The following is an 11,597-nucleotide window of genomic DNA, read 5'->3' as shown; positions in this document are numbered from 1 at the left end:
CATTTATAAACAAAAATCTACACCAACCAACCAAGAATCTTCTTGTTTATATGCTTATATATAAAAAAGCCTATATGCTAAGTTTTCCTTTTTTTTTCCCCCTAGATAGATGGAATACTTTTTTTTTTTGCCCTTTGGCTTCATGTAATACCACATTCATTTCAAGACTATAGGCCCAAGTAATATACAAGAGGCAGTGGAATGGTGTGATGGCAGCTTTACATTCATGTTACACATTTGTGAATAGAAAACTTTCAAAAGGTATTTAAAAATAATAATAATAATAAATATTAAAAAAAAAAAAAAAAGAAAACAACTGAAATTATCAACATTTCGTTTCTACTAGTTACTCAAATAAATGTTACTGTATACTCAAACATAATTCGCATCAAACTTGTAAAGTCACTGTACAGAACACACAAGAATAGAATATTTGAATTTGCATTGCTTCAGGCTTCTGATGTCCACGAAAATAGAAATTTAGATAAACATACGTATTATCAAAAGAGAAATAACATCAAATAAAAACAATCCACACCAAATCTTGAGGGAGGAGAGTAATGTTCAGTTTTTCAATGGCCAGTGCACACTAATAAGGATCTACTTTGGTCTAATATGAAGTGTTATTTTATTTCTAAATATAAGGCTTCTCTAAATATGTTACATTATAAATCACATTAAAAAATAAAAATATATCAGCCTGTCTTTATTTTAATAAGTACAGAGACCTATACAAGCCTGAAACAGAATCATGCATTTAAAAATGTCACAGAAGATAAAGAACAATATATGTTTGCAGTGTAGCTATAATGAAAAATTATCATATAAGGTTTATAAATTGTATATTTTGCCCCAACTTTATTATTTAATCTTACATATTTAAATAAAACAACCAATTTTAGTAACTTTACTTAAGAAATATATTTAATTAAAATTTGCTACATACTTTATTTCACAAATATATTGAATGAAAATCTACTGTAAATATTCTACTTTAACAAAAATTAGCTTCTTCCAATTTTTGAGCACTATCTTGAAAGTAATTTTAACTACTGAACATCTATTCAGTTTACACTGTAAATTTATCTAAAGTTCTATTAGGCTTAAAGGTGTATTTCACAGAAAAATATGTTAAAATCAACTACAGCTGAGCTAAATTATTTCAAATGTAAAGTATCAATTCTGCCAGCAGCATATTGCACCTAAAATATAAGATACAAATGAAATAAAGTTGATATATTCTGTACACCTAAATATAAATTTATATTTACAGTGGTGAAGGAATTCTTCTTGCAGGAACTTGACTGATATAAAAAAAGTATATCCTCACCAATATCTATGCCTTAATGAATATAATACAATCTATCAGATTCAAAATGAAAAACCAATTGCTCTTCTTTGTATATTAACATCTATTACTAAGAATAAAAGCCCACATTTCGAATAACATTGAATTTACCTACAGTGTACCACATAAATGAAATATGAATTCTTCTAAGTTTAAATTAAAATTACAAGATTGTAATTGTACATTAAAACTGTGGTGCTGAGCGGTCATTACTAGGAGCCTTACGCAAGTTGATACCTTGTCGTATCTGACCCATCAGTGATTCTCTGCACAGTGTTACATCAACAGATCCTCGGTTAGCCAACCAGTTCTGAACCCTTGCAGCTGCATCACTCATAGCAGAATAGGCAGTCTCTGCAGGCTCCATTCTCACTTTTTCTAGACCTCGCTTTGACCTGAAATGAGATCGAACAGGTAAAGTTGCCTGCTCAATACTTACAGCAGAAGCAAACTGACCACTAATTTCATGTTCTAAATTTAAAGAACTGCATTTATTCTTTCTTGTCTGCTGTTGTTGTTGTGCCAGTCTGGCATTCAAGGCATCTAGAAAGATCCTCTTTGAGTACTTATCTTCAACAGGTGCACTACTTGGAGGAATAGATTTTTCATTCTGGAATGCAATACTGGGGTCAACATCATTAAACTGTGGTGGAAACAGAGATAATGTAGGTTGAGAAGATCTACGAGCAGCATAATGAAGGTTTCGAGGTGTGGTTGCATATTTATTGCCTTTCTGAAGAGCTGAATCTTGTATATTTAACTTTTTATGTACAGGCTCACTTGATTGTGGATTATGTGCAAATTTAGCATTAAGTGTTTTAATAAAAGCTTCTCGTTCTGTTCCACCAATACTATGGGCTCTTACAGGTTTTCTTCCTGTCTGTGGAGGAGTATGACTATAAGAACCACAATGATCAGATTCAGAGCCTCTTTCAAGTGATTGTTCACGAACTTGTTCTGGTCGGTGATGAGAAGTATTTGTTTTGGAATAACTATCTTTAGATTGCAAATTTACATCTGAAGTTTGATCTTGTTTGTGTGGATCTGTTTCTTGCTGGAGTACATTTAATCTAGCATTCAGAGCTTGAATGAGCTGTGCACGGACTGAAGCTGAATTTTCAGATTCAAATACTTGTGTTAGGGGAGAACCATTTTCTTTATCACCCAAGTTAGCAATATTGTCACTATCATTTGAAATAATATTATAGCCAGGTGATGCACTATCGTGACATGAAGAAGGCAAATCTATGGTACACAAGTTGGATCTGAAATCATCTTTTGATACAGCAGAAACAGTAGCGCCTGACATAGAAAGTGATGACGTGCGTCTCACTGGTGGTGGAGGAGGTTTGCCTGAATGCGATATGCGACTGGCAGTGGCAGCTCCCTTACCTAAATCATACATAAAAAAATAAATATACAAAAAAACATGTTAACTGTAGTACAGGGAATATATATAAAAATATTAATTAAGTAATTAACAATTTAACAAACAATAAAATTAAGTGCATGCAAAAAAAGGGCGGTGGTGGGTGGGGGGGAATAGGTTACTGGCTCCCAATATATATTTAAAGGCGACACCAGTTTTTGTGTAAAAATTTCTATTACACAGCTCTCAATAAATATTATTTTAAATTTTCATTTTACTCACCATGAACATCTAATTATTATTGGGAAAGCAACTCCTTAGTTAAGTACTGAATAAATAAATATATTAGGGCATTAATTGTATTATAAAATAAATTTAATTCATAACATAGAAAAAATAATTATTTATGTACTGAACAGTGGATGTATGTGTGCATCTGTGTATATGTATATATTTTTCTGAAGTGATTTTCATGTCTATTACAGTAGATGATATTTCCACAACTGACAACTGCAAATGGCAAGCTTATGAGCCTATTAGTAAAGCTGGGTTAAGTCTGATGAGCAATATCTGACCTTGACAGGTGCAATGCAGACTCAAAAACCTTTTCTGTGAATTTGCATTGCTAAGCAATATCAGGTGGTAGATGACTCTCAGCAACTGGTGCCATACTACTACTTTTTTTTAATGGATGCCTGAAGAGGAAAAAACCATGTTCAGTATCCAAAGAAAGGCCCTTTTTCAATCATAATTTTTCAATCATAACATCAGAGATGTCCTCTGAGGTTATGACATGCATCAAGTGAGATCCAGTACATTTCAAAGGTACAACTTTAAAATGGTTTTTGCAGGCTGGCCTACTAGACAGTTCACTGGACCTAACCTATAGGTAACTCATTAGAGAAATACTCAGATCAGTAAGTGTATAATCTTGCTGCCTCAACTTTGCAAGCTATGACTGGTGGGAATGGGAGTAGTGTGCGCGCGCACGTGTGCAAGCGTGCATGTGTACAATGTGCGGGGAGAACACTGACACGACCACATTAAGCGAGGAAGCTTGAGTACATTCTTGCTGTGTATATGCCATATCCAAAAATTTCATCAATTTAACATGTCCTAAATTAATGCATTATGAATAGTCAAACTAATGGAATAAACTTCTGCTAAAAAAGGTTTAAAACTCCCAAAAACTTCCAAAATTTTACACTTATACATGGTTTCAGTTCCATTCTCAATGATGTTCATTGCTATCTACAATCTGCCAAGTCCCATTAACATTTTACGACAGGATCTCAACTATCAGTTACCTCAACTACTACTCATCTCATCTATCCTAATTATCCACTTTTGGATTCTTTTCACTTAAGTGGTTCTTGAGCATGCCAGCTTTGATATTTATTTTTTATAATCTGCAATATCCTCTTTTTGATCTCTTCTATTTTAAAATCTCTTTACTCCATTCTGTTAAATTCATCTGTTGCCTCTATTATTCCCAACCCTGAAAATTTCTCACAACTTTTTGACTTAATTTCTTTGATATTCAACTTTCTCCAATTTAACTTTTCTAATAGTGAAGCAATTTTCCTTGATTTTAATGTTCACAACTCCAACTGGTAGAGATTCTGATACTTTTGCTATTACTAATTACCTCACACAACTTGTTCATTTACCTACTAATGTGAGCCACAAGTAAGGTAGTGTATATGAAATTCTCATGAAACACCAAGACAGATTTTATCAATGATATTCGGAAATTTTGTTAGCAAGGATAAGGAGGTGATTATCCCTTTGTACAAGGCCATGGTTAGTCTGCAACTTGAATACTGTATACAGGTCTGGAGGCCTCATCTTACGAAGGATGTAGATCTGATGGAATGGGTACAGACAAGGGCAATCATGTTGGCGAAGAGAACAAAAGGGTGCTCTTACCTAGAACTCCAGTTCTGCAAATTGCAGCATCTTGAGACTAGGCACCTGTGAGGAGATCTGATTGAGGTGTTTAAAGCCTTGAATGGATTGAGTATGCTGAATGTTAATGGTATTCTTCCACTTGCTGAGACTACACAAGTAGTTTTGCTGCACTGGCCAGGCAAAAAAAATGAGTATATAAGAAAATACAAATTATTGCTCCCCCTCCCCTCACATAGGTAACTATCCAGTTGACCTTTGAATTTATTCAAACTTTCAGCCTCAACTACCTGTAAAGGCAACCTGTTCCAGCAATCAATGATCTGCTGGCTAAAAGAAAATTTTCTACAATCTAGTCTAAACCTCTTCCCCTGTAATTAGAATGCCCCAGAGTTCTGGAATTCTCCATAACAGTGAAACTTCCACTTTCATTCATTTTACTAACCACTCTCAGAGCCTTATAAACCTCAATCAGGCCACCTTCACATATTTGGAATCTTTCCCCATATGGTTGCCCTTTTGCTGATCTCGCCATGTGAGTTGCTCATCTTTGGACCCTTTCAAGAAGCTCAATGTCTTTTTTAAGATAAGATCTCCATACATGAACACAGTATTCCAAATGTGGTTTTACAATTGCCTTATACAGTGGGACATGATTTCCATATCTCTTCAGGAAAATGTTTGATAAATCATCAATAGGACACAGGCTTTCCAGGCTGCCTATTTACACTGATCAGAAAACTTCATATCCACAATATTATAACTCCCAGATCCCTTTCTTCCTCTACTGTTTTTAATTCAACCCCACCAAGTGTATAATTTATTTTGGGGTTTCTATTCCCCAAGCGTAAGGTAAGGCCTCACATTTTGCTACATTAAAACATAGCTGCCACTTTTCTGACCATTCTTGCAGCCTGTTCAAGTCATCCTGAAGGAGCACTGCTTGGTACTGATCATAAATGTCATATGATTCAGCCTCACTTGCACAGTCTCTTCTCAGCATGAAGGGTCTTACTTCTTCAGTAAAGACAGATGCAAAGTATCTGTTCAATTTATCTGCAAAATCAGCTGGGTTGTCTAAGGCTTTCCCACACCCAGTGTATCAAGGTCTGACCTGATTCGCTTTTTTCTTCCTTGTATTCACATACATGAAAAATTCCTTGTCCCCATTCTTTGGCATCTTAACCAGTGCTTTCTCATATGTAGCCTTGGCCTCTTCTAACCTTATCTGTGATACTATTACAAATTAAGTTGTAGCAGCTGTTGTAGGCTTCAATACTTTTCATTGCTATATAACTGTCCAGTGCTATCTTTTTCTGCTCTATTTGACCAGCCGGCTCTGCATTCATCCATTTTCCTGCAATATTTTCTTAATGGTATGTATGGCTTCTGTGATTTTTGCTTTAAAGGTATTCCATAATTCAAGTGTATTCACCCTCAGTCTGCAATCCACTCAATTAATAGATGCCATATAACACAAACTGTCAAAGTTCCCTCTTCTGAAATTAAAATCTGTACCTTTAACTACTGTCTTTCTTCATCTTCCAACTGATGACTGTGAGATCACTTGTATTTTAAGCCCTGTGATGTTCTTGTACGGTTCTGAATGGTTCAAGAACTGAATGGTTCTTGTATTTTAAGCCCTGTGATGTCATCTAATCTGTGAGTAATGATGAAGTCAAGAATATTCTCACTCCTAGTATTACCTCCGACATGCTGGTACACAAATAATAATCATATATTTTTTAGAAAAATTTTCTCCCAAGGTCAGCTTCCGTCCCACTTATTCCAATCACTCTGGGGCAGATTGAAGTCACCCATAATAAGACATTCGTGCTTGGTTGCCCATTTTATTTGTATGTAAAGACTCTTGTCATATTCTTCACAATCTTCTGGTATGTAGATTACTCCCACTCTCATTATACCTTTGCTTCCAACTAACTCACACCACATAGATTCTATGCTGGCACACATAACATTAGACCCAGCTAAAGCTATTTTTGCACTCAGGTTGCTTTTTGATAAGAAGCATGACACAACCACCAGCCCCCTATCTTCCCTGTCTTTCCTAAATACATTATACATACCATAGTGGAACTCGTCATCCCCAATTTCAGGCAGGTGGCATCACATTTCTGTTAGCCCTGTTATGTTAGCATTAGTTGTCCTAACCAGGAGGCGCCTCTGTAGCCAGGTGGGAAGGAGCAGCAGTGCGTAGCACACGCTTCTTGATTAGACTGGGGTTCGAGCCTGTCACCACCAAATACAGAGGATGCGGAAAGGTCAGGGAATGACCACCGCATTTCCCGGAGCAATATGGCCTTAGTTGCTTGCTCCTAAAAAAAAAAAAAAAACCAAAAACCAAACCTAACCAGGAGTTCAAATTTAGCCATTTTATTAACAACACACTTGACATTACTGTAGACATCTTTATCGTGCTGTAAATCTTGCTTTCTATTTCCAATTAATTGATTATCTGCAATTTTTTTTTTTTTGCAGCAAGTATTGTGGTTACGGAGTGAAAGCTTCTGCAAATATCTGAATGAAAATTTCACTGACAAGATCACCAAAACAGACACATTGTGTCAAACATGCTTTGATCAGATATCACTAAATTGTCATACATATTCCATTGTATAATAATGACAAAGGTAAAGTAGTATGAAACAATCAGCAATACATGACAAATAAATAGCAAAAGATTATTCAGCTGCACAGACATGCATAATTTTTTTTAGGAATCAGTATTTTAAAATATTTTTTTTTTTTTTTTTTTTTTTTTTATGTGAACCCCAAACACGAGAGGTATAAGAACCTATAGTACTCAGTACCGTGCTTGGGTTGGAGGTTGAGAAGGCGAAAGAAGATATTTGTTGACATTGGACTTGAACTTCTGTAGATTGTAATTTTCAGGAAATATATATGAAGGAAAGTTGTTCCAGAAAACGGCAGTTGAATGAATAAATGAGGAAGACGAAAAGTTGGTTCTGTGGGTTTGAAGTTGGACAGTAAATGGATGTTGGCTGTTGGCGGCACGTGTTCGGACTGTTTTGAAAGAGAGAGAAGGAATTATAGAAACCAATTCAGAAGAACAGTGCCCATGGACGTATCTATAGAAGAGGCATGCAGCAGAAACAGTACATCTATGAGAAAGCGAGTGGAGAGACTCTGTTAGAGATGTATCATTAATTAACCTAACTGCCCTCTTATGAATGGAATCAAGAAGCTTGAGAGAGGTTTTGGGGGCACCACCCCCAGATGTGGGAACAATATTCCATGGCAGGGCGGATTAGCGATTTATACAGAGTGGGCAGCTGTTTGGAAGAAAAGTAGCGCCGAGAGCGAAAGAGAAAACCAAGTTTTTTAGATGCAGAGGAAGCAATGTTTGTAATGTGCTTGTGCCAAGAGAGATTAGAAGTCAGGGTAATCCGCAAAAGAGATATATCATTTTGCCTAGAAATCGGAGTGTCACTAAAGATAAGCATAGGAGCAGAAGAATCCTTTTTGCGAGATATAAGACAAGACTGAGTTTTAGAAGGGTTGAAATCAACTAAGTTGTCTTTGCCCCACTGGAGAATTACCTGAAGATCGGCATTTAAGGAAGCAGATTTTCGAGAAGTTGAGGCTGATTGAGCAGGACAAGGTTTCTCAAAATGGAAAGTGGAATGCAATGTGCTATCATCGGCAAAACTATGGATAGGATTTCCCGTTAATGGAAGAAGGTCATTAATATACAAGAGGAAAAGAGTGGGGGAAAGAACTGAACCTTGGGGGACACCGGCATTAGTGGAGAAGTTAGAAGACAGAGAGCCATCTACCATCACCCTCAGTGAGCGATCAGAGAGAAAACTGGATAACCAATTACTAAAAACAGTTGGCAAACCATAAGATGGAAGCTTGTTTAGAAGACCTTTATGCCAAACACGATCAAAAGCCTTTGAGATGTCAAGAGCAACTACCTGGGTTTCACCGAACCTTTCCATTGAATTAGTCCATAAATGGGTAACATAAGCCAGAATATCACTAGTGGATCGACACTAGAAAGAGTAGAAGTAATTGCAATGGGACGATAATTGGATGGGAGGGATTTGTCACCCTTTTTAGGAACTGGCTGGATATGAGCAAATTTCCAAGCAGAAGGAAAAACACCTTTGGAATAAGAAAGTGAAAAAAGGCAGCAAAGAATAGGAGTAAGTTCAGGAGCACAGGTTTTGAGAACAAGTGGAGAAATACCATCAGGACCTGGAGCTTTCTTAGCATCAAGATTCATCAAAATCCTTCTAATATCCTTTTGACGGAAGACCACAGGAGGCATTGAATGGAGCGTGTTGGGAATGGTGGGAGGTGTTTTACCAAGATCTTTACCAATACATGAGCTGGAAGAAAAATGGGATGCTAGCAGGTCAGCTTTATCCTTGGCTGAAGTGACAACAGAACCATCTGGTTTGGACAGAGGTGGGAGCAGAGATGGGCAAAAGTTGCGGCCAATAGCTTTGGCAAGAGACCAGAATGCTCGGCTACCATTAGGGCAAGAAGCAAGTTTTCTACTCTTAGCCTGTTCAAACTCTAGTTTGGACTGATTAATAACTGCTTTACAATTGTTGCGAGCTTTGGTGTAGGCAGAAAATGAAACTGAAGAATTAGAAACAAGCCAATTACGATATGCAACATTCTTCTCTTGAACAGCCTTAGCACATTTATTGGAAAACCAAGGTTTAGATAAAGGACAAGATTTTAAAGTGGAGTGTGGGATAAAGGATTCCATTCCTGCAAGCATAATTTCAATGACACGATCTGAGCAAACGTTGACATCAGAAGTTTTGAAACAGTAATCTGACCAAGGAAAAGAAGTCTCGTAGGTCATCCCATTTTGCCTTCTTGTAATGCCAAACAACACGAGGTTGGGAATAGCCATGAGATAATGGTTCCATTGGAGAAGAGACAATCACCAAGTTGTGATCCGAAGTGCCTAAAGGACCCCTCACATCGACCGCGTACTTAGAAGGGTTGTTTGTGAGAAAAAGATCAAGCGTATTGGCTGTATGATTAGGATTGTCCGGAATTCTTGTAGGTAAATGAACAATCTGTGCTAGGTCATTAGTAATTGCAAAAGCCTCAGCATCTCGACCTGCTGGGTCGGTGTGACTAGAAAACGGAAGCCAGCTGGAGTTGTGAACATTAAAATCACCAAGGAAAATTACCTCACTGTTAGGAAAGTTGGACTGGAGAAAGTCAAGTTGCAAAGAGAGGAAGTCAAAGAGCTCCAAGTGATTAGTGGAGTTGGGAGAACGGTAGAGATATTACGTAATAAATAATCGTAATAAAATACTTACGTATTTTTTTACGATTATTTATTACGTAATGGTTACAATATTTTATTACAATAAAATACAGTATTAATAATTATAATATTTTATTACGTAATAAAATATTGCTAATGCTTTTGCTTCTATCGTAAGCAAACTTGTTTTTTGTTTGATTTTCTGTCCAAACAGATGACAGCCGTTCCATCTCTTCCAATTCTTTGTGTCTTAATCTAATGGATTTTAATTACACTTTGAGTTGTTCCTGCTATGAAAGTTGTTTTTATTTTCTCTGCATTCTTTGTAATTCTCGGTGTTACCTCATTTAGGTCTGTAGCACGTGCAATATCACATGGTCTTTCATTTCGCTCAAAGCGTTTCACAATTTCATATTTTTTCTCTATCGACAGAAATGGCCCGGTAAGGCCATAAGCCTTACCGGGGAAACCTCGGTGGGCCGGAGGCCGGTGTGATTTTGGCCATAAACCATAGTATGAGACCACTATAAATTTTCCCGGGTAAGATTTTTTGACCCAGTCTGCCTCTGTTTATCGATATTTCTTTTCTTTTTCTCTCTGAATCTGCAGTGTCTTCAGTACGCTTCCTTTTCACACCTTTTAAGTATTTTACTTAAAGAACAATTACAAAACGAGGAGGCACGCTTGATACACATAATCAAAGCTGCGCGCGTGTAGCAACTGAATAAACACCGTAAAGGCAGAGATACGCTATTAACACCTCACATTTTACTAAAGCCCATTTCTAGGGGTTACTACCATAAAACAATAAAAACAATTTCCAGTTGCATTTCTACTATTGGAATCTGTTATAAACTGGTAGTAAACTCGATCTAATTGCATTTGCGATTATACCGATAGTTGGAATTGTGTTGGTTTTTACGTTATTATGGTGAAATGTGTTTCCCCTTCACTGATATAAAAAACAAATACATTTTCAAAATCTTCTCTTCATTCCTATCGTGTTGCGCTCGGTTGGGGTGATTCTGCGTTCGACTGTCATTTCTTGTAAACACAAAGGCGAATCATGCATAAGCGAATTCGGTTCGTGTTATATGAGATATCGTTCCCCTATTTATAAATCGTGTATGATTGAATTCGTGTAGTGCAAACACATGTTATACGAGGACTGACTGTATCAACAAATCATCTTCTCAACCTTCAACCCATGCATGGTACTAAGTACTATAGGTTCTAATACCTCTCGTGTTTGGAGGTTTCATTAAAATAAAAAAAAAAGACATTTATGTAAATATAAGTATGCATTTCACAAAACTTCATTGAATTCAATCCTTTTTTTATTATTTTATTAAATACAGCAAAGCATCAATAATCCAAACTAATTGGGACGGGGGTAGTTCGGACTTCCGATTTGTTCGGATTTTCAAACTTATCAAAAATACTGTTCTGGAGAATAAAAAAAAAAAAAAGTTTAGTAAGTTTAGAAATAAAAACATTAAATTGTACTTACGTATTTTTATTCATAGGTAACAAAACAAATGGAACTTTCAGCCACAATAACATAGCTACAGGTCTTTAATGAAAATAATTACTTACCACTTATTAGAATTGCCATTTAATAGATCAAAATTCAATTCGTAAATATGATCACAATAACTGGTGCTTACTGTAATTATTTTATGGCACCAGCA

The 11,597-nt window shown here is 36.3% G+C and overlaps 1 protein-coding gene across 1 annotated transcript in view; it reads right to left on the bottom strand.

The window, feature by feature from the left end:
• Window positions 1-1,532: 1,532 nt before the first annotated feature.
• Window positions 1,533-11,597, bottom strand: part of LOC150089873 (uncharacterized) — a 228,103-nt gene continuing 218,038 nt past the window's right edge. The window contains exon 16 of the mRNA XM_090390118.1: window positions 1,533-2,740. Coding sequence (XP_090246244.1) covers window positions 1,533-2,740 — 1,208 coding nt within the window. The remainder of the gene's footprint in view (window positions 2,741-11,597) is intronic.

Source organism: Mastigoproctus giganteus, chromosome 2 (genome assembly GCF_048544385.1).
Source record: "Mastigoproctus giganteus isolate SK-2022 chromosome 2, ASM4854438v1, whole genome shotgun sequence".
Taxonomy (NCBI): Eukaryota; Metazoa; Arthropoda; class Arachnida; order Uropygi; family Thelyphonidae; genus Mastigoproctus; species Mastigoproctus giganteus.
This window is presented reverse-complemented; position numbering and strand designations above follow the sequence as displayed.